Source organism: Cuculus canorus, chromosome Z (genome assembly GCF_017976375.1).
Source record: "Cuculus canorus isolate bCucCan1 chromosome Z, bCucCan1.pri, whole genome shotgun sequence".
Classification (NCBI taxonomy): Eukaryota; Metazoa; Chordata; class Aves; order Cuculiformes; family Cuculidae; genus Cuculus; species Cuculus canorus.
The window spans coordinates 8,435,520-8,463,091 of NC_071441.1; the positions used below are offsets into that span (position 1 = coordinate 8,435,520).

The window sequence follows — 27,572 nt, forward strand, 5'->3', positions numbered from 1 at the left end:
AGAATGTCTGTACTAAAGTTTGACTTAAAAGCGGTAGTGTTTTGGTGCATGCTGGAAACCATGTTTGTGACAATGACTTTCATTTCTCTACTGCAAAGTATTATATGTCTGTACTTAAAAGACTGATTGTGTCAGTTATGACTGCTAGACATTAATACAGCTTTCCTTTTTAATAGGGATTACAAAAATCAAGAGAGATATTGTGTTTGCTGCAAGCCTTTACCTGTAACAGAAGGTATCATCCAAAAAAAAGTAAGAGATTCACATTATGGAACAAGTTCATCAGCTTCACATGCTACTTCCATCTCATTTCATTATTTTTAATGGTGTGTACTTAAACCACAGTTGTTTCGACGAGGCGTGTACAAACAGCAGAGTATGTAATATAGCCATTACCATGTTTTCAATAAAAATTTACAATTCAAATAGCTTTTTTCTTTTAAGCAAGAGCTTGAACCAAGAGAAATTTTAAGGTTTAGATATACAATAACTGTGATAGATGTTACTATATACAGGTAAAGTGAGCATCCAAGAGCAGCAGCAGTCCCTTAAAGGCATTTACTTATATTACATAATTAGACTTGTAAAATTGTTTTCCTTTCAGAGCGCAAGACAGCTGAGGTGGGTCGTTCTTCATGGTTGATGATTGCTGCCAAAGTGATTTCCATTTGTTGGAGTCTCATGTAGGGTTGTATGGGAATCTTCTTTTGGTTGAAACGTACATATTCTCTCTTTGAAGAAGTCAGACACATACACAACCTAAGCAAACAAATTGGTGTTAGGTTCCTACACTTTGAAACAATGGGTAAATGCTTTTGAAGAAGGTAAACTGCACCATTAAAACTAATAAAGAGTTTAAACAGATTTTAACATTAGAAATTTGCTAGGAAGTCTCACAGAATTCTGGCATCTGTTCTTCTAATATCTTTTTCTCCATCTATTACACACATAGTCCCACAGATCACTTGGCCACTGATGGATTAAGCCAAATTAAAGGCTTATGTGTTAATTGACAGCTCTAACTGCCCTATCTGGCACTGCTTTTATCACAGCCATAGTTTTGAACTACTCTAAATAAAGAGGCAAGATGTGCTTGCTGAGGGCCAACATTGCATGGTATGGTTAAATTTATTCTGTAATTTCTTTAACAGCTGGTTAAACCAAACTTGAATTCACATCCTTGGTAAAGTTCAGAGTAGCTCTGCCTCCACAATAAACGTGTCTTACCCACAGCTTCAGCAGCTGTAAGGCCACATCTATCTATGCTATCCTGTCCAGCATTCCTTTGAATATACGACCTCACTTCCTTCATAGCTACAGACTGCCAGATACATGCCTTGATCCAATTCTGCAGCTAGCTCTCTACCTGCTTCACCAAGTCATACTAGTAGATGTACTGGGTACAGTGCTGCATGAACTGCAATATGAGAAACCACCTCTTATCATTCCTTCCCATCCTACATCCCGTTTTCGCCTCCCACTGCAAACCTCAGAACTGCAGAAGCACCAGAAGCAGGGCACCAGAAGAAACCATCTTCCACACTGAGGGCCGGCTGGTGACAAAGCAGGCTGCTTCAACTGCATGGCAGGGGAGTTTCGGCTTCCACTGAATGCTGACTTCACTCAACTCAGAGTGCTCCATTTGCAGTTGCTATCCAGCATGGTCTTACCTCAGTTTTCTGCTTCCAGAGGTGAACTCTATAAAGACACCCTCTCAAACACCCTTCACTAAATGTTTCTTTCCTAATGAAAGTGCCCTCAGCTCTTCACTCCCTCATGTTTCTCATTTCCTGCACTCCTTTTCTTGGAAAATGAGATTGTACAAAAATGAAGGGTATGAATATGTTTTAGTAACTGCAGACATTTAATAACAGCTAATGCAGGATGTAGCGTTTCCCAGAGCTGCTCCAAGATTTACTTGTTGTAATCAGTCATCAAAACAAAGCTCTGTCTTGAAATGAACCATACCCTTCTGGCTTTCAGCTGAGAAAGCGTTTATCTTGGAGGTGGTTCTTCAGGTGAGCCTCAGTTCTTGGTAATTGAATTCTGCAGTTATGACCTTAGTCAGCTGAAGTCTGAACTATAGAACTCTCTGATCTGTCCCCTCCCATGGATGAATCAACCATGGCACTTCAGTTGCAGCCAGCACAGCTGCTGCCACTCAGTCAGCCTGGCCTGCAGCTCCAAGTGTAGATGATTTTCTGTTCCTTGAGACAGCTTTTCACTCATCAGTACAGCTCCATATGCTGGTTGTTGCAAACACCCTTCTAACATCCAAATGCACACAAGAAATGGTGACCGTTTTAGTTTCCCATCAGACTGAAAAGAAACAGGCTGTATAAACTGGCAGAGGCAGATACTTTTGTACTGTGTTTATCCTTATAGGCCTTTTTTTGCTCTGCTGACCTTGTACAGAGTTCCCTCTCTGCTATTCTACTTGAGAGTTAGAATTTGGCTAGGAGTAGAAGGTATATATATGAGGCCCACACAGTTTTGCAGTTGACTGTTTCCATCTCTGTCATTAGAAAAGGTGTTGGGTAGGGACAATTTCATGTGGTCTAATAGCTAAAACAGCCACTTATCTCACCATTGGCCCAGAGTCAGCCTCTCTCCCTGAAGTACTGTTGCTACACCCACTTCAAGTTGTTTCCCCTCACCAGCAGCTTTCAAAGCATTAGGAAGACAGGTCTGTTTTCCTCTGAGCACAGCCTGTAATTCCAAGGCACTACACACCATGTGCATGTACCCCCCCTCCACACCCCTCAGGAATTACTTACAATGAGCACAGCTACCACAGCTCCCTGAATGAGTCCCGTTAAAACATCACTCCAATGATGCTTGTAATCAGAAACACGTGAGAGACCCACATAGATAGATGCAGCAATGAGACCAAACTGTAGAGTAGGACGTACAAGTCTCGCCCAGTCTCCTTTCATTCTGGCCTGAAGGTAAAGCTAAAAGGAAAAGAAAAATCATTATAAAAATGCAGTAACCACAGAAGCAGTAAAGATGTAAAATTATGGTGGGTCTGTTCAAAGAGCTGACTTGAAATTCATGTTCAGGGATACAATGTCCACAAACGTTCCAAGTGCTATACCCTCAGAAGGATGCTAAGGCAGAGTTTGATAATCGGTGTTGGTCTTCATGCATTATATAAAACTACACATCCCCTACATATAGATACTTGCTGTATTTATACCAGTGTGGCAAATGACGGTTCCCTGAAAAAATTACTGGTAATACCAGAGCCACTAAAAGGCTTAGTAAGAATCCAGTGGAAGTCAAAACAGGATTCTACTCTGGCATTAACTACAGGTCTTACACAAAACAAATAGCTGGTAACCACCCATATTCCAAGTCCTCTGAACTGGATAGAGCTATCTTGCTCTGGGCAGGAAGACCATTAACATTTTTACTAAAGTTTGCTCTAGATAGTGCTAACAAGTTTTTAACTTCATTCTCAATTCCAGTCACTTTTTAGCATTATTAACTTTTAGCATCATACTCCAGCTGTAGTTAAGCACCAGCACAAACTTGATATAGTGACTGATAACATCTAGGATCTCATCCCTCTACTGTCACTGGTGTATTTCATTGAGCTTCACCTGTCCTTAGTCCTTATTAGCTGCATATTAACCAGGTTACCGCCCCGGTGAGCAAGTGGATATGTGCAGTTCCCATGCTTTTTTCTCCCATCAGCTCTATTTCTGATGCGTATATCCATACTTTTGATGTGTTATCTCAAATTCACCATATTTAACTCTTACTTTCCCATCTAATCCAAGACCTTGCTTTTGTCTCCTCTCTCCTCTGGTCTGTCTAGGATAGACACCTCTTCAGCTATAAGAGGATTTTCTCCAAATCCACCCTGTAAACATAATTGAATTTATTCTGGAACTTGATCCTGTCACCAAAAATGGCTCCATACTTACAGAGAAGAACAATAGAGTTGGAAGTTAAATATAACATTTCAAGTATATCTTTTCAGTACCATCTAGGAACTTCAGGTGGAGTACAAAACCTTAATTGACAGTCTTGAAATCTTAGAAGCTAACTAAAACATAGGCTTCAGGCACTAAGGCAGCACACTAAACTTCTGGCAAGTCTCTCCGCTGCCAACTTCAAAAGCCATAGCTACCTTTTAGAAGCACTACATTTACAATGTAAATACAGGCATAGAGCATGCACTGTAGAGGCAAAGGTGCTACTTTCCAAAGTTAAACATTTGGTGAATGTTTGGTTGGTTTCTCTAAGTTAAATTGCATCATAATTATGGCATGCTGACTTTTTCAGCTATAAATGGAGCATCAGAAAGATCAACCTCATCTATAACTGGATTACTTTAATGGCAACGTGAGCGTCAATTCAAATCCTGAAGAAACTACAGCTAAGCTTAAGTAGAAAATATTCCCCTCTCCCCCTTCAAGTGGTAGGCACTACATATTTCTGTGGATCTTAATTTCACCACAAGGGAAAATGTTCTTTAGCCACTTTGGAAATTAGCTGTCAAACATTTCTTTTAACACAAGGAGTTTTAATGGTCTTGTATTAATACTACTTCTGGATTTACTGACAGTAGACCAGAACAGTACCTGAGCGCCAAATGGAGCAGAGTGGGTCCAAGGAACACATGCTGGTAGCCTGAAAAGAGCTGGCGGGTGGTTTGATACTGGCTGTTCTTTCCTCTTTCCCTATTCCCACTAAATTCTGCTTAAGACAGCTAAAAATACCTTGCTGTAAAGAAGTTCTTTCCATGTAAGCATATCTGGTAGTTGGCAAAGATGTAGAGTCATATTAGAAAGAAAAAAGGTTATGCAACTGCAGATAGGTAGGAAGCCAGGTTCATTTCTGAACAGAGGAAGAAAAGGAGGCAAGCCACACAAAAAGCAAACTTGGAAAGATGCTAGCCTACACCACCAAAAGACCAATAACAGTCTTTGAATCTCTCTAACACAGCATGTATTCAGATATACCTTCTGCTCGACAAAGCAACGAACAAGAAACTTGGGTTTAATATTTACACGAAGACATGATTTTACACTAAAAGAGCAATTTCAAGTCATAGAGAAGATCTGGAGCTGCTTTATCACCTGCAGAGCACATGCGCTTGGCTACAGGCTTCATCAGTTCTAGGTGCTTTATCACACCACTATCTCCAGAGTAGCTGTACAGGAAATGCCCAAAGCCTGTCTCTTGCACATTCTAACCACAGATAGATTTGTATTATTCTAAAACAAAGTGTGAGAAGGGTGAAAAATCATACCACAGTATCTGATCACTGCTGTGTTTAATTTCAGAACTAGCAGCTGTTCTGGTTACAGCTGTTTTCTCTGTTATTTTTCTGTTCAGTTGAGAATAATTGCTTATCAGCCAGCTGCTGTAATGGCAAATTCCATGTTATTTTTAAGCAGGTAACTTCAAACTGACACCCTTTTTAACAGCTCCGGCAGTAATGCTCCCCTGCGAAGATTATTCCTACTATCATGACTCACTCTTAGAAAGACAACAGCAACATGTCTGGCTTGAAACAGGCCAGCAAGACTGTGTAGCAAAATCAAGCCACCAAGGAGAGGAAGGAGCTTTTGCCTTAAAATTCCGTTAAATACAAACAAAGGCTGATACCAGAAGTATGCCCAAGAGTCCTTTATATATAGTATTGGTCCTTATACAGCATTGTGAGAGATGTCCTGGTGTTAGACTGCATTAACGCTTCCTACTGTTTTGACCCTGTTGACTAACAGAGGGCAATAGCTTCAGACTGTTTGCAGAATCCCTCCCGGTATGCACAGTATGCCTCAGGTTCTTTGCTCCTCTTTGAAGTAATTTACAGCACAGGCTTAAAGAAAGAAAACAGAGGCAAATCTCTGCCTGTCTCCCCACTCAAGTCTCTTCACTGGAGATGAAAAAGCTTTACAACTAAAACTTGTGGTCCACAGAAGCAGTAGGAACTTTCTGAAACACCATCTGGTGAATACTACTGTAATGCTCCTTATCGGCATTTCACTTGTTGCTGAGAAATTAGTTTCTGAGCTTAAGAACACAGCAGGAACATCCAGAGCTGTTCTGGTAGTGTGTTCCCAACAGTGACAGCTATTTGACCGTGCCAGCTTCCCTGCTATCCTGTTTCTGAGCATCTGCCTAATCACTCAGTAGTAACATTCAGCTATGATCTGTTTCTCTTCACTCCTCCATTCTGCCATTTCTCATGAGTGTGCTTTTTATAGCGCACAAATAGATTTCATAGAAATGTCCTTGTAATGAGATTAAATAATCTCCAACTTTCTTCTGTACTAGCTAATGCTTACTTTATAATGAAAATATGTTCCCTACACCACACACATCCTGAACACAAGTTTCTTCTTAATCTATGGTCTAATACTTCATTTCTAAAAATACATGCAGGAATGAAGAGAAACTTACAGACACTTTGTGGCTTCTTGCAAGAAGCCACAGTCATGAATGGAAGGGTCTCTGCAACTGAAGAATTATTTGCTACTTGTAATGTTTCTAGCACAGCTTTCAAGTATTTGCTCTTACACCAAAGCAGTATTAACACACATGCCTACCTACCTAATTTTGAAGTACAGTGACTTATTTCCTAGATGGATTTTTGGAGGTGTAACCACACAGCTTCAAAAGAAAAATTCCTAACAGGTAATACAGCACATCCCTACCTTACGGGCACAAAATTTTTATATCTACCAAAATCTACTCACGCCACTAACCAAGGTCATATTTCAGATGTTTCTTTTCAATGCATAGAACTCCTCAGCATTTTTCATTCAATACTTTCTCAGCTTTTTCCCAAAAATCCTATATTACACAAATTCTGTACTGCAAGGTCTTTTGCCTAATGAGGTATGGGAAATTCTCCTGCACTTCCATCTTCCCTCAAGACGGGAAGTCAAAAGACTACCTACGATACCTATTTTCCCTTCTTATTTGTCTCCTCAATCCTCATATCCTGACAGCGTCATAAGCTTAATGGCAAAACAGAGAATATGGTTTTCCTAGAGAGAAAACTTCCCTGTGACATGGGAAGAAATACAAGTGCCTCCATATCTGAGCCTCACAGCACAACCAGCTACCCTTAATTTTTTATGGCTGCTTCAAGTAAGATGCTTGGTACTGCCCACAGCTACAGCCAGAAAAACATTTTCAGTAACAATTGTCTTTTCATTAGTTTTTGAAACTATGCAGTCCTCAACTTTCATGTGGGCAGGAGAACATGAGGGACTGTTCTGTAGCTCTAGCCAATAGCGCCTGGAAAAGTAAAGAAATACTGCCATGCAAACAGACATACCTAAAATACTGCTCTAAAGGCTTCCAAGCTCTTACTTGGGATTCACTCCACCTCCAATCCCACTATAAACAATTAAAGCTTGATTGGCACATTGAGGAGCACGAGTACAAAAAGCAACCTAAATCGCGCTTTCTCTTGGTTTTAGCCTATGATCTCCCTGGAAAAGAGGTCACTGAAATACCAGCTGCCCTCCTATTCTCATCTGTAATTCCCCATGTCCTTGGACATACAAGATGTTCTTTCCCAATGAACTGTGGGAGAGCTTGAGAGCCACTCATGTTACATTGTGCAAAGATTCATCATCCTCCCTCCTCCCCGGTGTAAGCAACATAAACACGCTGCCCTGCCCAGAATAGCAAGTCAGTTTGGCTGTGTTTCCACGTCTCTGTTCTTCATCCTGGGTTAGATGCAGGCAGAAAAGTGCCCAGGCCAGCTTTAGCCAAGACCGAATCCATTACAGCAACCTGATCCTCAGGACTGCACTCATTTCTGCCAACTGCAACAGATGCAGTGGGGTCATTCTCACTACTGAAGACAGCATGCATTTAGCATTTTAATTTACAGTAGCTTTCAGACATGGGTTTAAAAAGAAGTTGAAGGAAAAACTTATGATAAGCTGCAGCATCTCTCAAAGGGAGGAGTGCTACTTTGGTCGCATGGACATTGCTAGAGGTGGTGTTTGACTACACTTGCCATCCTGTTCTCCACACTAAGATAAAATGGATTTCTTGATACAGGAGAGATGGTGCCAGCTGTTTAACTATGCAAGGAAAGGAGCAGCAGTGGAAAAGGATGATGGAGGCAATTTGGGATCCTGCATCTGTTACTAGGTCACTGGGTTCCCACATACTGTTACTGCTCAAACCCCCTCTAGTTTCCGCATGAGGCAGATAGCAAAAGCATCTGAGAGCTAAGAGCTCTGTCTGGACCCAAACTGACCACCTAGCTCAGCCAAATGAATCTCAAAATACATTCTCCACCACAACTTCATTGCTTGACAATCTGAAAGCACATTTTTTTTTGTAGTTCCACTCATTCCATATACCGATGAGTCAGAAACTAGAAGAAACTGTAAGTCTAACCTGAAAGCAGGCTTTAAAAAAACAGGCCTTAAACTGGTCCAACAAGACAAAAGGGCTTTGTTACAAGTTCATGGCAACACAACATCCAATTAAAAATGCAGCAGTGATCCCTATGCTGCAAGAATGACAAGTGATACACAGTACTGCTAATTTGAATAGGTAATTTACACAAACTATTTAACATTCCCTAAAGTTATTAAAAAACTACACGTCTATCACATTATCATTCTTCTAGAACTCATTAGATAAGTGTATTATGAAACGAAACTAATGCATTCTCCTTACTCCGCAGATGAGCAAGCCTCCTTTCTCAAAGGCAGGTGTCATTTGCAGTATGTGCTGCTTCCGTTTTAATACCAGAGAGCTGAAAGCTGCACGAGACTAGTTCAAGTAGATTTCGCACATGAGCACACTCACAATTCAAACACAGTAACAAAATGTAGATCCACTATAGTTTGCCATAGAAGAGTTTTAGCAAGGAGTAGCTTAATGAAGCCCCTATCAATTACAGAAGTATGTTGGTTATGGTATCACAGACACATTCAGTTTATTTAGATAACCTATATAATCTTGCATGGAAGGTGAATGCTGCTCCTGCAAGGAACCTAAGATGTCTGTCTTAGGTAACATGTAGTAACTAAACACTAAGGAGCAAAGGTTACGGTGTCTTTCCATAAAAACAGAAGTCCAAATTACATACCAATATTTCCATTCCCAAAGTTAAAATTAAGCTCTGCTCTCCAATGCTGTCCCACAAAGCAAAAGGCAAACTAACGAGAAACACTCCACATTCCTTGATAAGTGCTTGCTTAGACTATTCCATTTTGAACAGCTCATGTGGCATGATATTCTTTCATGTTTCTCTTCTGAAATTCAAGTTAGGTATTTTGAATTTTGAATTTTAAGTTTTTCAGCTTCTATCCTTCCTTCTGAAATAAACCACATTTTATTTTTGCGTCTCATGAAGCAGGAAAACGAGACTATCTAGAAAAAAAAAATCCCTGCTTCCAGGGTAATGAAGCCCCCAGAGCATGAAGACGTTAACATCCCTAACATTAACTTTTTTAAAGAACAGCAACACCTACAGTTCAGTTTTTGTCAATGTCTTTCTTCATGTTAAGTACAAATCCTGAACCATCAGGTGTTTCCATGTACTGCCCTTACTATGAGGTGGGACATGCAGTACAGGATTATGTTAAAAATTGTGTTCTTTTTCTCCTGATACCTTTTCTCCTTTTTCTCCTGTGGCAAAGCCACATAGTCAGTACTCATTCCCACTGAGACTCATGGAACTTCTCATGTCACCAAGGACTTAAAGCATCTAAGACATTTGAAAATGCTGATTAATCACCAAACATTTGTTTTTAATCTATCATGTGCAAGTGCACAGAATAGAAAGAAACTACAGCTTAATTTTTGCAATATTTAACATTTGTAATTCAGAAATTTTGCTTTAAATAACTGCAGATGTATTTCACTGTTTTGTCTAGTATTTCGAAAGGTAGCTTTATTTAAGCTACACATTTTAAGTATCTCTTCTTTCACAGTTGCAGTGTCTTTGCTGTCTGTGGCAGAGAGAATTTCCCTTTTCATTCCTCCAAAGTGTTCCCTCATTTTTGAAAAGCGTAACCTGACATGGTACACGTGTTCAGCAAATAACATTCAAAAGTACATTTTCTGCAGTATGCACACAGGGCAGATTCCTCCGGTCTCTCCAGAAACCAACATGATAGCATCTGGTTATGATTAATACTGCCTATGAGTAATGCCACATGTTAACAATTCTGTCCTGCTCATGACTCAGTCCACACTGGAGTGAAGTGTGTAAAGAACAGATGAAGCCAGCATCAGAGTTCAGTTCATGAACAGGTTATCAAGTGCCACAGCACTCTGCCTTGCCACGTGCACAAAGGGGAGGGTCAGAAAGCTGTTTTCTTCGCCTTCCTGCAGTAATGTTTTGGTTTTTTAACTAAAAAGACCACATTCAATGCAAAGGTTGGTACGCAGTAATGCCGTGTTAACCAGCAAGGTAAAAACATCTTGCACAGGAGCCATTAACCTTCTTCAGAAGGCACTATGAAGTCCTTTCAACAGTTTCTGGATGGATCATCTTATTACTAATCTTATTACAAGGCAGAAGAAAGTGTAAGTCTCATCTCCAGAAAGCCTCTTATGCGTACTGGGTGATAGCTCAGCCAGGGACAAGACAAGAAAGCAGGGTGCAGGAATAGATGGAAAATGCTTTCTCCTCCAGCCACAGTTCTGGCCACCCACTTACAAGTTTAATGACTAATCTCCAATAAAATACTTACATCTCAACTCTTAATGTGACATTCGTAGCCTTCTAATGTAAGGAAGCTAAGTAAAGCCATGTCATCTTGCAGCGACTACAGGGCTGAGTGAACACAGGGACAATTTCTGCAGCAGCACGCTGAGCCACAGCCAGTTTCATTTCATTGCAGTACCAGAACTGAAACAAGCTCTAGCTTTACACCACTTCAGCGTGGTATACAGAGGATGGATTTGACCTCCACTGTCTATGCAGAAGGTTGCTCAGAGTGAAGCTCACGCACACACAAAGCACCTTTCCAAGACAGGAAAGGTTCATAGCTGACTGCTCAGGAACTCTCCACGCAAGCTCCTTTGCACGGATGCAAAAGAGCACGCCACAGGCAACTACAGAAAGCATTATTCAGCCCACACAAAGTTAGTATCCTCAAAATGAAGAATGCTTATACTTTCTTGTCGAAGGCTGCATTTCTTGCTAGTATGCTAAATAAACAAGGTCTTCGGCCCAAGCTGTTCAGCACATCTTCTATTTTACTGTATGCAACCACAGATGGTCTCAGCATTACAGCAAAGGCTGGTGGTGCAGGCAGCCGGGGTGCACACAGGTTTTTAACTAACAGATGCAACTTTTGAAAATAGCAACTCCTTTCTCTCAGTCTGTAACAGCTGAGAAGGCCTCCTGACCAACACCATCTCCCCTGGCTGTGTCAAGCAGGACTCTCCTTAGACCTACTAGTGACAGGTAAAAGTTCAGGCAGATCTGGATCCCTGCCAAATGACTGCAGTCCAGTCAGTATAGGTTATAAATGACACTCTGCTGCACAACTAGCGTATTTTCTCTTGTGTCTAAGTTTGTGCTTCTGAGAGGTGGCAGTATCTTCTCGCATTGCTCAACAAAACCAATGCACAAAAGTTGGATCAAAAAGATATGGCTGAGCACAGTGGAGCAAAGCTGTGTTAGGTTGCTACATTGCAGTAATTGTGCTACTGTACTATGGAAATAGTGGTTTTGTTTTGGACGCATATCAGAAGTGGATCTATATAATTTTGGAAACTGACTCATAATAACCAAGTAAAGACACTATCATTTTTTTTAAGAAGACAGTTGACAGAAAGGAAACTGCACTATATTCTTGTCAAACCCCGGACACAATACTTCCATGAACACTTTGTATTTACATTTGATAAAGGCAGGTAAGAGGGGGGAAGAACCAAAACAATTTAGACAAACTGCAATGATAGATCTAAACTGAACACTGAGCTTCTTCAAAAGTTTAATTTTGAAATGAAGATTAAAAAGGCCTATGTTATACCAAAGAGCCACTCCTTTCTCTATGTGGTTGTGAGATTTTAGTCTGTTTTAAATAATCTGTTCTTTCACTGTGGATGTTACACTACTGCCAAAAGACAGCAAAAAAGCTAAAAAATGCAATCAAGATGAGAAGGTAAATTGAATTTGAACTCTGTGAAGATCCTGGCATGTATGTATTATGATAGCAATTTATACCCAGGACCAGAGCTTAATTTTAGAACTACATTAACAACTAAACTGCACAAAGTAGTTTAATATCTTTTGTGTTACAAACTAACATACAGTGAACACCCAAATAACTGTGTTGCAAAGGTCATCCTAGCAGGGAAGATTATTTGCCTTAGCTGACTCTAACAATTTGAACTGAAATATAGTTAGGATCCAACTGGAGTGTTAGTGAATTGATCTCATCACTAGTCTTCACTCCCACAGATACATCTGTCCCTTTGCTTCCCTCCCCCCCAAAAAAGATAGAGGAAAATTAAAAGGAATGTAAGAATTTAAGTTCGACTGCCTTTTTGTGCTTATGAGCCCACCCATGTCTAATCAGGGCTTAACTTCTAGGTTGTTTGGGTTTTTTGTTTGGTTTTTTTATAGGCTTTCAACATTTCATTAAGTCAGACATCTTACTACACATTTTTATATGGCTTGTAATACTTTAAATAAAGCTACATATAAGTAACTGCACTTTTTCCAAGCCCACTGTCATCAGGTTCATTTTAGACAAGACACACAAGCCAACTGCCATATTAAATGGTTTCAGGCATATTGAACATAACTCTATTTCTTGTCCCAGTACCAGTGGTGCACCCTTAGCTACTGAGAAATATTCCATTGCCTCAGAAAAGCATCGTACAAAAGCAGCACCGCTGTGCTAAGCGGTCATGTAAGTATTTCAATTTTGAACTAGGTAACAGGCTTTGTTGTCATTTAGAAGGAAGGAGCATACTTACTGCTAGGAAGAGCATGCAGTACATGGAGAACGAAGAATGGCCAGAGTAAAATGAGAGTCTGGAAGAGAAGAGAACAGATATCTCATTACTTTTCTTTCAAAACACAGTCTACAGTGATATTAATTTAGATTACAAAGGTGAACTGGTAAAATGCAAACACCATGCTTTTTCTTCAAGAAAGCTACCTAGGCATAACAGCCATCATTCACATCTCTACTGTTTGTCAAAAGCTGTTGTCAGACTTCACTACACAACAGCTATCCTATTCCAGCAATAAGTTGATCTCCACATCAGATAGTAAACACTAGCCCATTAACTGAAGTTTAAACAGCAAGTGAACACAGCCTCAAAGCGAGAAATCAAGTGTCCTTTAAGCAGTATGTTTCATAGTCTTTATAAATACCAGAATACTGTAGATATTATCATTATTTTAAAAAATTACTTATTTTACATTCACAGTATGTGTGTGAGAGGAAAGTAGACATTCATTGCCCCAAACCAATCCTCTGTGTTCGGTCACAATCAAGACGTAGTAGTCAACAAGTCATATTTATGTTCGTACCATGTATTCATTTGTTAAATGTACTGATTCATACAGACCATGATCATCTATCATTGTAGGGTGGAGAGAAAGGCAGGAAGGCACTTCATCAGCCTGCCAACTGCAAAAAATGACACTTCATCTTACATTCACAGAAACTATTTTATACTTGGCTATCTCATTTTAGAAGTGTCAACATCATCTTTAAATTCTAAAGGCTTCTAGCAGGTCCAGACTGAAGGGGCTTAACAGTTCATGCAGACAGCCTTGCCTTTGGCAAGGTCACCCTTGCAGAGGTGACTTCTGCAAGGAGCAGAGTATCAAAGGCGTATAAAAAAAATCCCACCCACCTCTTCATCAAGAAGAGAGGACAAAAATGGAAAGACCTTGCTAATCAAGTCTTAAGTGGAGCCACAAAGGTACCTGTACTTCAACTACTTTTTCCGCTCTACGTGCAGAGCTGTGCAACAGGCTATCGGCCAGGTCTCAGCCAGGCTTCTGCAGAATTTAGCTACCTAATACACCACTTCTTGCTTAGTAGTTTGAATACATAAACCAGGCCAACTGAATAAAAGTTTTGTAGCTTTCCAGACTGCAACGCCACCATATCTAGCAGGTCTCTGTTTTGGTGCCTGAGCCAGGCAGAAAGCCTGAGGCCAGGGAAATTCCTGGTCAAGGGAAACATTTCTGTTCTTCGGACACTTTGACATGCAGTAAGATAATTGGGTTAAACATTCACTACTCAAATATCACAAAGAAGGCAATAAAACAACCTTGTACACAAGTGAAACTGCAAAACTTCCTCCATTATTTTGTATGTATTAACATTAAGAAACCGCATCAAATATTAGGAAAAAAACCCACCTACGTTTCCTCCATACATTTTAGACTTCTTGGTTTATATTTGATTCAAAGCACCGGCAATAACTTTCAGTCTCAGAAATATTGAATAAGCAGTCTTGAAGAGAGTAAAGTGGCTTGTGTTACATATTTTTCAATTCAGTTCTTAAACAGAAAAACTGTACTGACAATGTGTTATCTTCAGAGGTTTAAAATTCAAAAACATTTCAGTTAGACACCCCTTCTGCACTTTGAAACTCTTCATCAGTTAAAACCTCTGGGCAAGAGTCCACTATGAAATCCAATACTATAACCGTTTTGAAGAGCTCTGTTTTTCAGACAGAAGTTCCATCTGAGCCACAAAAGCGAAGTATGCTGTCGTACAATACAGACGATACACAATAAGGAATTACTGGCTCCTATGCTAGTATTTCTCCCACTGACTTTGGGTCTATTCTTGTTGTCTACAAGGTGACGTTTCCTGCAGTTCCTGAAGGCAAACTTCAGTTTCCAACTGAAGGAATTCAGAAGGCTAACAAGTGAGAGAAGGAATAAACACAATTTTCTAAGTTCATATTGGAATTCCTATGCCATTTTAAAGGTCTTGACTTCAGGCATTCTTGGGCTTAGGAATATTACTGAATGTAACACTAAGAATGCCTTGTTCCAAGATGAAGATTATGAAATTTCAATGCATTTTCATCAGAACTAGATAAGTATGCGGTACATGATTGAAAATGTTGTACTTAGCACATGAAGTATTGCCAGAAACACAACTGGGACAAAGTATTGATCCAACTTGTACATTCTGCAATCCCAGTGAAATTTCTTTGGCAATAATGAAGCCTCTAGACATCTTTTAAAGTAACAAACGCTTTTTCAAACAAAATTTGACAAGGGAAAAGTTTCCCCGTGATTCCTCAGCATGCAAACTGTCTTCCCAAAGCCAGGAGAATGTTCAGGAGAACATCCTGTCTATCAAACCAGCCAAAGGGCTGCACAACCCTGTCTTTGTGATCATTCTGCCAATGCTGGCTTGCCATAAGCCAACCATTTAGAAAATAAATTTTTAATTTTAAAAAATAAATCAGTATATACTGGTCCCAAGAACACAAAAGTATGAGAAGAAAATATACTTATAAATAAAAAAACCACTCAAAACTTCTTCAAAACTTCACTAATGCGGGAAAGGCTAAATTATCCCAGTAGCAATTTGCACATCAGATTTCAGAACATCTTTTACAAATGAATATTAGAACAGTATTCAGTGAAACTGTAGTGTCATGGAACAGAGCTGGTAAATATAAGTCTCATTTAGATTCTTTGGCAGAGTCTGACATCAAAAGAAAGCTTTGCCAAGATCCATGCTTTTTACTTCCTCAATACCTATCTCACAGATCCCTTCTGATATGAGGAACAAGGCTTCATTTTATCAAGAAAAAGCAGACACTTTATTTCCATGTGGGCTATCAAATGAGAAGAACTCCTTATGTGGTAACATGAAACCAGTTTCGGGTCTCAGATGATGTCTCAAATATACTCTCAGTTGCCAACATGCACAGTACAGGTGGACATCTCAAAAAAATTACATTGTTTTCAGACCTGTTTAAGGGCTGTTTAGCTTTCTTGAAATAGTTTTACCACAAATTTCACGTGGTTTATAGTATAAACAAAAGCAAAGACACTGCTTTCTTAAAAAGCCTGCCTTATGGTTGATCAAAATTAATGGCTACAGTTTGTTATCGTAAGTCTGCATTTTTAGAGATTATGTGGGAAAATAATCCAAGTACAAACAACCCCTACAAGAAATAGAGCTGAACCACTCAGTACTTTAAGCCAGGATTTCTAATCCGAGAAAAACAAGGCTAAAACAGATTACCTTCCAGGACTTGACATTGACAACCGTTTCATTCTGTTCTATTCCTTTCCATGCACAAAGGCAACTTAGCGTAGAGAGCGTAGAGAGCAGTGTCTGCCTGACAGAAGGTATTGTTTCTCCATTTAGCAGAAAAATGCAAGATAACATAGAGCAAAAAAAAAAGGATTATTTGTCTTACACTGTCATTTGCAAGAAGGAGCATGTTTTAAGGATCAAGTTCTGCTCGGCAGTATTTTCAAAAGTGCAGTATTCTGTAGGTGAATTACAGAACACTGGAGCTCAGTAGACAAGCTTGATGTCTATGTCTTTTTAAGGACACCTGAATGGACAAAAACATTTAAGCAAAATGCAGGAATCTGACATGGAATCGAATAGCCTCAGTCAAACACAAGACTAGGAAATAGCCAAATACATATGGCACAACAGAGCATTACATGGTAAGAAATTGAAGTGTTAGGAGTGAGAGTAAAAATGGATAAACCAGGAAAAAAAAGTGTATTTTGTGGTGCCACAATAAACAGAGGGGGCTGAATGGTAAGGGATTCTTCCCAATATAACTATTAAATTACGGAATGATCCCTCAGTGAAAAACAGGAGGCCCAGCATAACATTACACACGCTTGCACATCAAAGCAAATAAAACTACCCACTGGATTAGCCAGCAAGCCCTTTCTACCCTCAAGTTCTCGGGATTCTCCAAGTCTGACTCAAAGCTTCCACTGACATTAGTGTTACCCGTTCCACTGATCTAGAGAAAAATATGTGCCAGACAGAGCTGCAGCTGGGCACGTCTGTGTCAAGTAAGCCAGAAACACTCCATGTGCTCGTCAGGGAAACATTCCTAGATTCTCAGTGCCATGAGAACACGGTTGAATAAAGTGGTAGCCCATGCTTAAGCTGAATCCCCGCATTCTTTGAAGTAAGTTTTCTCTGCACTCAGCAATTAATGTTTCCACAGCACCTGCTCTTTCCTCAAGTGCTAAACATGCATGAGTACAACTTTCAAGATCAGTGGGAGCTGAAAGGTATGAGGAGTCTGAAGGTAAGTGCTTCTGTGATTATTGCAAAGAAATACTCAAGGAAACACACAAGCAGTTCATCTGTCCAACAATATCAACAACTACGCAGAAACCCATTTTCAGAAGACACTGAGTATTCTCAATTTCTCCACTTTCTTACTTTTCTGCCAGTAGTTAAATCCATGTTGAAGTACAAAGCCTGCTACTCCCAGAAAGGAAAAAGCTGCCAGAGTCTATGTCAGTAATGAGGACAATTCTATTGACAAAGGTGTTCTGACATGACATTTACTAATAGTAAGTGTCTCGTGCAATTCCCTAATCATATTTGGAGCAAGAGGTAGGTCCACTCAGCTCTACCTTAAGTAGTGGCATACAGAAAGCAAGCTTTGCCAATGCTGACCCTTGATATGCACAAGGTTATATACCCATTTTTTTCAGTCACACATTTTCCCTTTTACAGGCTATCTTACCTTATTCTTATCTTACACAAATGAAAGGTCCCTGCTTATCCTAATGATATAAAACAGATCCAGCATGTCTGAAGAACAAATTGGCAGTCTTTTTCTAATTTCTAGCCTCCTTCCCCACCACTACTCTTTTAAAACAAGCTCTGCAGACACTGCAAGCTCAGGATCCACACAAAGTGGTTTAGCTCAGTATGAGTACTATAAGGGTTGTCTTCACTACGAGGTTGACCAGATCTTGAAGTTTTTAACAAACTTCTGCTGGCATACTTTGCTCGAGTTCTTTTCCTCCTCTGTAGGAACTGAAGAATTATCTCCCAGTACTTCAAAGTATGCAGATACCATGTACATTTTACTTATTTAAGGAAGTATTACGCACTGATGGAACAATTTAATTGGGATATGACTAGTTAGCTAGCTATTCTGCATCCGTCAGCAGCAGTTTGTACCAGCAGCTACTACAGCAATAAACTTCACCATAAGACAACCAGTAAGGAAAAAATCTCAGCTCCCTACTATTTTTTCCTTTCAAATGTGCAGTCAACCCACATGTTTAACTTCCAAGTTTTCCGAAGTTTTATCTAGGGATCAAGATAAACTCCTGGCATTTGTACTACACACAAACATATGCTCCGAGCTCTCAACACTACGGAGTCCAACCAAACAGCACGCTGCAGCGGCATTCCACACAAATCAAGAAATCATCACAAAGCAAGTTCTCTTGTCAATTTTGACTTTGTCACTCAATTTAACTCAACACACAAAAATAAAGTTTAACTATCCACTACATTTCTAGTTACTCTCCTTCAACAGGGAAAAAAAATATAATCAGGACTTTGTTTACTTTTCATTCCTAGTAGTGCCTGCTCAGGAAAGAGTAAAAGTGAAAATAACAGCAAGGGGGACTCAAACAAACATTTCTAAAAACTAAGAGTTTGTTCTCACATGCATCAGATTACAGGCTCCTGTTCTATTAACTATGTCTATGTAAATTGTCCACATAGTACTGTTCTGACTCACAGGAGTGTTATTTTCATTTTACATAAAGGGAATGAAAACAAAAGATATAAACTCCGTTAAATCAAGGATTTGATTGTTATTCCCTCTTTAAGAAACTGCTTTGGATCTGAAGTGCTTGGCAAGTGTGCAGAACCCTTCCCCCAACAGATTTTCGTACTCTTTTGGGGGGAAGGGAGGCAGCAGGAGAACCATCAGCATTAAGGGTATCTCAGTTCCTACAGTACTGTTTGAAATAGTTACACAAAATGTCCAGAGTTTTATCTTAAGAGAGTCTTCCCTTCTGTTAACTTGGACCGAAGCTTTGCAAATCACTGAAATTCTGGCAAGAATAAGAAAATGCATCTACTTGCTTGATTAACCATAGCTAGCTTCCAAATAATTTTGAGGGTATAATGAACAGAGTTTGAAAATTTTGATTTCTAATTAACTTCAGCATGACAAGCTACTGAAACAGCACACAGACTGCAAGCATATCTTTTTCTAAAAACTGCTAACTGGTGAAGGGGTTTATTTTCATAAGTTTTCAGCCGAGAAAGTTAATGCTATCCATCAACCACTGAGAAAGGCCAATTCACATTAAGGCAAAGGAGATGGAAGTTCAGAAACGTGATCCAGATTGCAGAATTATATCTCCATCAGTTACAGCATGTTCACTATTCAGATTTGTTTTCCTCTACTGCCAGTTAATTTCTATTGCAAAGGCAGCTTCTTTTTGCTTCTGGATCATGTACAGCCCCATTTCATCATCCTTCATACCCCAGAAGCTTCTAAAGTTGGAATATTTAAAGACTCTTAATTCACTACTACATATCAGCTTTTCCCTTCCATTAAAATCAAGTGTAGGTGCCCCGACTAAGCTCCAGTTCTCAGAAGTGGTGAATAATTTCATTAGGACTGGCAGTGTTTCCAAATCAGCTATGTTACATCTTGAATAACAGCAATAATAGAAGGTTGAGAAGTGTTTAAGGAAAAAATTGCAGCATCTGCATAATAGTATACATATGTGACCTTGCAATTCTTTTGCATTTATCTTTTCAGAAGCAAAAACTACTACATTAGACTGTGATTAAAACTCCTAAACTTATACATAGGGCTCTTTGCAGGTTAAAAGCTCTGCAACAGAAATAATCAGAAGGCTATACACAACATACCAGGATGCCACTAGCAAACACGCAGTTAATAAATCCGTATCAGCTTTAGAAAAATTTCTGATTCATGCTGCTCTTAGAAACACAGTTAGAAACTGCCAGATTAGATAAGTAATCCATTTAGTTATGCTTGAATGATTAATGTCGTTTGATTTTTGCAAGGCTTTGAGAAATTTCAAAACAAAATACTGGAACATTTCATACAAACAAATTTATTTTAATGTAAAATAATGCTTTGTCACAGAAATATTCCCAGGACTGAGACACCGGCAATGGGGTGGGGAGAGGGGGAAAGAGAGGAGGAGACACGAGCAGTTGTTTAATAGACATGGGTTAACTTGAAGAAAATGATCAGTGTCTTGGCTTAGTTTTAAAAAAATCCAAAGCAAACCAACTGCAAAGGCAGTGAAACAGAAGAAAACAAAAGTACTCATTAAAATGGAAGTAACATGAAGTTTGGTGGGGTTTTGTTTTTAACACAGTCACTGTTTTGAGAGGTACACAGAACTGACAACAGAAGTGTTTCAACAGCTTGGTTGAACTTCAAAACCAAGTGGTACAGGTTAGTCTCACACCAGCCGTCTCGCACAGGTGCCTACCACTGGGAGCTGGTCCAAGGGATTTAACTGCACTCACCAGCACGCATAAATATAACCTGCAACGAGCTCTAAACACAGCTGAAATAAAATTCCAGGCAAATGGTTGGTAAAGGGCATCACCTCGGCAATTGTGTTGAAATAAATTATCAAAATTGTCAAAACAGACAGATCTGATTTCCTAAAGACTTCTTCAAAGAAGATTATGTTTTGATTTTACAATGTCAGACTACATACAGCTTTTTTCTCAGTGAAGTCCGCATGCGAGCAATCATAGAATCATAGAATCACCAGGTTGGATGCATCGACTGAAGCAGGGAACTTTTTTCCTTCAGACATCTGAGTTGTAATTTGACTCCGTGCATTTATAATACAGTTATGATCAGAATCATAGAATCATCAGGTCGGAAAAGATCTCTTAGATCATCGAGTCCAAACATTCCTATCTGCCACTAAAACCTTATGAACCTTAACAGCTGCGTTGTGTTACCACAAACAGAACAAAGTGACATACTGAAACTGGAGAACATAAACTACATGAAGTTAAACTCAACTTCAGACAAAGTTCCACATGCACGTATACACATCCCCTGCTACCTGCACAAGTCTGGTTTGGAGCCTAACAAGAGTTCAGACTGCAAAGAGCCTCTGAAGTGGCTAGACATGTACAACGTGGTTTAGTATTTACCACTGCAGGTTCAAAGGTTTCACTTTTGTTTATGTGCTTAGATAGCTGACGAATAAACTAGAAAGGACAAATTCCTGCATCTCCCAAATCACCAGGTTTTCAGTGTTCCTCCACACTCGGAACTCTTGACATTCAGGTGCCACCCAAACAGCCACACAGTAAAAGAAAGCTAAAAAGTGACATTTAACAAAAATACTTGGATTGCATTATTGTGACGAACCTGCACTGCTCAGCTAAAAAGCAATAAATACTGCATCCAAGAAGAAATTGCAGTAAACTCAGGAAGCCTAAGCAGGTAGATTAAGAACTCTTCAGCACACACCCAGGATTATTACACATGGAAAAACAGTAACGCTGCACATGGTACAAGAATGTGTGCTGATGAAAATTAGTTAACCAGTGTTAAAGCAATAGCATATATCAGTAAACTGCAAAGCACTCTACAAACAAATTTAGCATGACTACAAGAAGAGGCTATTAACAGCCTAAATGAATAAGCCGGTATCCAGCTCACCTTCTGAACACCCATACCACTGCTCTGTTCCTCCTTTATATTCAGTTGTCATGTAAGGGAGAACATGGATTTTGGGAACAATTAATAAAAAATATTTTAAAGCTCTGAAAAATGAAAGCATGTCCTCAGAACAGTTTTACGACGACTTTTTTTGACACTGCTGTTGGACAAGGCTAACAGGAAAAGTGCGTTCTGCTGGTGTGTTACTCAGTAGCAAAGCTTCTGCTACAAGAAGTTTTAACACCAAATTCCTCTCAATATATATTATAAGAGAGAATTAAGGCAACCACTTTAAGTACATCTACTGTCAGTAATCATTCGCAGATCACCTGCACCACCTTCTATGAGCTCAGAAACAGAGGTTATGCAAGTCATTGGATGTATGTACTCATAACACACACACACACACATGCTCTTGATCGGTTAGTTAGCAACCTGCTGTCATAGCTCAAATTGCACGCTTAAAAGGTTTATCTGCCAAAAGACTGTTGTCACATCCTTCTCTGGAAAAGATCTGAACCCCTGCTTTCTACTCTCAACTTTGCAGTGGGTTAGTCAAGGAAGTACAAGTTAAGCTTACGCCTTCCCACCTGCAACTGCTCTGTGTCTCATAGCAGAAACACGATAATTTAGCACTTTACATCCCTGGAATGAAAAAAGCTACTTGTTTTACCTGAAGACTATAGAACAATGCTACCTGTGTGCAACAGCCCTGCTATCGCTTCTAAAAAGAATGAAAAAAGCGGGCTTTGAGATGTTTGCTATATGTATTTTTTTGCTCTAATGAGTACTGCCCCCTTCACTTTCAGAAGCAGAAACCCGAATCGCCTCCTTGTACAACACAAATCACTTTATTATGGAACTAGCAGCAATAGTTCAGTTTAGAAAATGTTAGAGTTTTGAAGTGCGTTCAAGGAGACTTCTAAATTTCTTTATTTTCTTAAAAGACAAAAGCTGCACCCAGCAATCACCCAGATTTGAAACTCCATCCAGATTTTTCAGTTGCAGTCCAAGGGACAATAAAAATCCATCACAAAGGGGCACATCAGGCACTTCGGAAATCTAGTTTGGAGCAGATCTTACATATTGACAAGACAAAAGGCTTTCATATCTATTTATGTCTCAATAGAAGAACAGAAACAAGCCAACAATACCTCAAGGGGCAGACATTTTAAGAGACAAAGACTGGAAGACCCCCAAATTTGCACCTTAAATGAGAGCTCAATGAATAAGCTCAAGTAAAAGCTAAGAGAAGTAAAAGGTTCAAGAAATCGAACCATAGGTTGACTCTTTTCCTTTTAACTCACCATGTGGTACAGTTGGAGACGCATAAAAAGGAAATGCAAAGTCAGAGGAGTCTGGCAAGGAAAAAACTGGCTTAGCTCCTTAGAGGCCAAAGTTCAAGCCTTGCTCAATGCTGAAGACTATGAAGAATTGCTAAGTCTTCCTTTCGGGCTTAATAAGTAATTGTTGTAGCCAAGAGAGGGAAGGCCAACCCCATGGTAGAATACTAGTTTGACTTGGCATCTCTAACGCTGAAGTATAGATTAAAACTTCTGGAGACTGAAGGCATGGGAACTCAGGCATTTCACATTCGGAAAGGCTTCTCCAAAAGGAAATTCAGATACCTTAACATCTGCTGGAAGGGTGCAAGCAATTCCATGGCTTTCTTCTTTTGACACTGCTGTTGGACAAGCCTAAGGGGAAAAGTGCTTTCTGCTGGTGTGTTACTCAGTAGCAAAGATGAAGGAGCTGGACCTTCCAGCAACAGCCTTAGTTCCAGTAACCATGAGATGGTAGGATTTCAGGCACAACCTTCTCTGAAAATAAAAACATTCCATCCCCTTGTGGAAGAAAACAGGCAGGAATAACAAGACACTGTCTTAATTCAGTGAGCAACATCTGACTGAGTTTATATACAAAGAAATAATGAGAGGTAGAAATAGACTGCCTACCAAGGACAAGTACTGAAGCATCACCCAAGCACGCACAGAAAGAATTAGGAAGCCCAGTGCTAGCGAGAGATACGAAGGGCAATGTGAAGGTACTGAACTGGTAGGTCAGCAGCAAAACAAAGACAAGGCTAACAGAGGCCCACCACTGAACAGGGTGAGCTATGCTGTGGCAGAGGGATTAAAAAAGCTAAAACGTACTTGATACCTTCTTTGCCTTAGATTTTGAGGTCTTTTCCAATAAGATCCCTTCAACCTCCCACGCTTTCAAGCCTAGCAGTAAAATTCAGAGGGGAAAGGTACTTTCTAGAGAGGGAAGATCTAACTATGATTACCTAAAGCTGAACTTGCATCCAGTGGTGCTGAAGAAGGCAGATTATGCCATGATAAAGCTCTTTATATACTTTTAAGAAGCCATGACAAGGAAGCAGGGGGTCCTCTTGATGGTTAGAAAAGGGGCATGAAAGACTGAAGTAACAGATTTTCCCAACAGGCAGTGGAATCTCCACCTCCAGAGCTCTACAATGAATAAAGCTATACAGGGCTTTGTCAAAACTCTAATTATCTCCACTTTAACTGGAGATTGGCTAGATGACCTAGAGAGGTTGTGTATATACAGTCTGTATTTATACATAAAGGCTTCCTAAACATCCAGCCACATACCAGAGGTGTTTAAGCCATTCCTGCTTGACAGGAAAGATGAAGAAAGGTTCTTTATCAGGGAATGAAGTGATAGGATGAGGGGTTAACGGTTTTAAGATGGAAAAAGGGGAGATCTAGATTAGATAAAAGGAAGAATTTTTTTGCTGCGAGGGTGGTGAGGCTATGGAACAGGTTGCCCGGAGAAGCTGTGGATGCCTCATCCCTGGAGATGCTCAAGGCCAGTTTGGATGGGGCTTTGAGCAACCTGAGACTGGAACTGGATGATATTTGAGTCCCTTCCAACCCAAACCATTCTAGCAGTCTATGACTGTAACAAGGTCTCCAGAATCTTCAGGATGATGTGGACATTAACAATCAATTTAATATTAAGAAAAGGTTCTATGAAAATTTTAGAAGACAAAGTTCAGAACTTTATAAAGTATACTCTAAGGTATACCTAAAAGGGTAGAAAACTTTAGCTTTTAAGAGAAGCCAGCATATTTTATTTTCTGAAATATTTTCATGCTTCTTCCGGTGACCCTTAGAAAAGTTTTTTTTTAAAAAAAAGTAGTTTTCACCATCTTCTGCAGGTAATGATCATCCTGAAATATAGTATTAAAAATACAGATTTATGTTAATCCACAACTATAAAGAGTGACTTCACAAACCAGTTGCCAAATATCTGAACTGATTCTTCAACTTTTATCCACTACATTGATTGATCCTAATTTGTTTCTGTTCCAGAGACTTTTGTGACCTCTGCGGCACAACAAACGGATCTGGTACACTGAACAAGTGACAAGAGGAACACATTCATTAAGTGTTTTACTTTCAAAGGTTATAAGTTCAACACATCTTTAGCAACAGTTGTGTTTCACATTCCTAATTTAGTACTGGTATTACAAACCTACTTTTTTCACACATTATTACTGCAGGAAGTGATCCTAAAACTAGATAATATAAGAAGTATGCTGTGAAGTTCTAGTGAAGCAACATTTGTACCAGCAGTAACTAGAACTTATTTCCACTCTCATATATTATCGTCCCTGTGAAATTATTCAGCAGGCACTGAGTAATAATACTACACTCTTCATGCTATGTTTATTCCTACCATTTTGAGGATAAAAATGTAGGTTTAAATAGTACCAGATTCAATATAACTGACCTTTACAAGAGGCTTTAATGTGCTGTTTGTGCTGCCAAGTTTATAACATGAGATATATATATATGGAAGTGACAGCACAATCCCAAATTAAGTTCTAAAAATACTGTAAGCTGTATATAACACCTGCTACATTGTTTGAAATTTAAAAAAATACTCATTCATACGTTCTTTCAATTACACACTACTCTCAATACCAGAAGCTTGATTTGCAAGGGTTCGTCAAAGTTATTTTGGAGGAGGTTTTGTTCCATTTTGGGTATTGCAGGTGGGGGCTTAGGTTTTTTTAAACAATACAGTTAGAAGGCACCCCACATTGAAGTCGTGAAGTACAATACTTTCAAACATAACTAAACAAATAGCTTCTAAAGTTGCCTTTTTTCCCCCCCATCAGAAGCCTAAAAAAGTTTTCCAGACCAATCAAGTGTTAGGATACACTAAGGCTTTTTTAGAGTCTTGAAGACTTGTCCCACAACTCATGTACTAGAGGGAAAGTGAAGCTCTTAATGTTGTACTTTACTGGACATTCAGGCTTCACTGTTTACAAACTCATTTCAGACAGACAACCAGCAAATACAGAGAAGTACGGTCACCAATGTAAATTAAAATACAGAGCATCGCAAAACCAGAAAGTTAAAATACTCATTCATTCATTCATACCTCCTGCTGCTGGACATTTGTGGTTTCCATTAACTCTTTCAGATGCAAGAAGGCTAAAAAACAGGATGCACAAGCAATCTGCCATGGACCGGCTCGAGTAGACAGGTTTGGGAAGTATGCCTTAGCTACCAATAAGGAATGGAGAAGTCATCACCTGTTCTTTTAGTGTCCTCTCTGTCTACTCTTTAAGGAATGTGGGTATCTCACCAACCAAGCAGAATCAAGCAAAGGTAAGCAGTAGCAAGACAAAAGAGAAAGAAGAATTAAACAAGAATGGGAGCTGCAAAAGCCAAAGAGATGAGACTAGTGGACTGCTCACTGACACCCCCACACCATCAGGGATATTTATGTAGCCCAGCACACCTACCTTTTTTACTGACTTCTAAAAAGGAAAAAGCCACTTGGCAAATCATTATCTTTATCAGTTCTAAAGAAAATACTTTAAAGGCAATCCAGTAGCATGATAGTATACATTAGTATACTAGGTGACAGGCTAATTGCTAGCACCAGTGACTGAGGACCTCTTGGCTTTGATCTCCCTGTGAATGAAGACACTGAAACTTGTGCTTGTATATCAAACTTACTCTTATTTATAAGACACTAAAACAAGACACTGCCTCCCAGTATACAAAGTGCATAACATGAAGTTCTGTACCCTTCTGCCCAGTGCAACTACATTTTAAAAATACGTCTCTTGCTCAACTGTTTCCTGCTTTAAGGAAAACTTCACTACTTTTGATAGGTCAAGAACCCTTATTGAGTTACTACTCCTGATATTTATTTAAATGGAGTATTACAAAGCTCCACACACAATTAGTTTGCATCAAACCTAACAACATATTCATAAAAGCTTCAGAACGCAGTTCTGTATAAATCATTCACCCTCTGAAAACTGCTGTGAAGTAGTTCATGCCAAGCTTCTGTATCTAGCTTAAATCCCCAAAGCTGCCTGATAAAAGTGTTGTTTTACAAAACACACAGAAAACAACAGCTTCTAGTGCTTCTATCCAACTTAACTGGCAATATATAATATAACTGGTGATCTCCATGCATATTTTGGAGATATACAATGATACACACTTCTAAGTAGCACATGCCAGCTATTAGATGCACCTTTCAACGAATACGAATGAGACTAAGCACACAACGATGAATGAGATTTACTAAGGACACAACTGTGATTGTGATCCTCAGCTTAGTTTAGCCACCAGTAGTACTGAAAGCGCAAACACACAACAAAAGTTGTCAAGGAGAATCTAAGCTATTTAAAACTGAAGAGGACTGTTTTCCACATGATACAGAGCAAACGATACTTAAGTCAGTAAGAAATAGCTTGTCAAGCAATAAAACCTTACTGAAACTAACCAAAACTCATAGGCACGTCACTAATTTAGACCACCAAGCATAAGTCTATTGGTTTATATTCATGCTAAAGCATATATATGTATTTTAGCATGAATTTTAATACTACTGTTAATGATGAATTGTAAAGACTAATGATTATCTTT

The 27,572-nt window shown here is 39.3% G+C and overlaps 2 protein-coding genes across 3 annotated transcripts in view; one reads left to right on the top strand and one right to left on the bottom strand.

Moving 5' to 3' along the window:
• Positions 1-428, top strand: part of MTREX (Mtr4 exosome RNA helicase) — a 44,853-nt gene extending 44,425 nt beyond the window's left edge. The window contains exon 27 of the mRNA XM_054053664.1: positions 177-428. Within this exon, the coding sequence (XP_053909639.1) occupies positions 177-229 (53 nt within the window). The 3' untranslated portion in view covers positions 230-428. The remainder of the gene's footprint in view (positions 1-176) is intronic.
• The window catches only part of PLPP1 (phospholipid phosphatase 1), a 62,887-nt gene continuing 35,621 nt past the window's right edge, over positions 307-27,572 (bottom strand). For both annotated transcript variants that reach the window (XM_054053667.1, XM_054053666.1), the window contains exons 4-6: positions 12,940-12,997; positions 2,778-2,954; positions 307-759 (exon numbers count right to left, since the gene is read on the bottom strand). In XM_054053667.1, the coding sequence (XP_053909642.1) occupies positions 634-759; positions 2,778-2,954; positions 12,940-12,997 (361 nt within the window). In that variant the 3' untranslated portion in view covers positions 307-633. The remainder of the gene's footprint in view (positions 760-2,777; positions 2,955-12,939; positions 12,998-27,572) is intronic.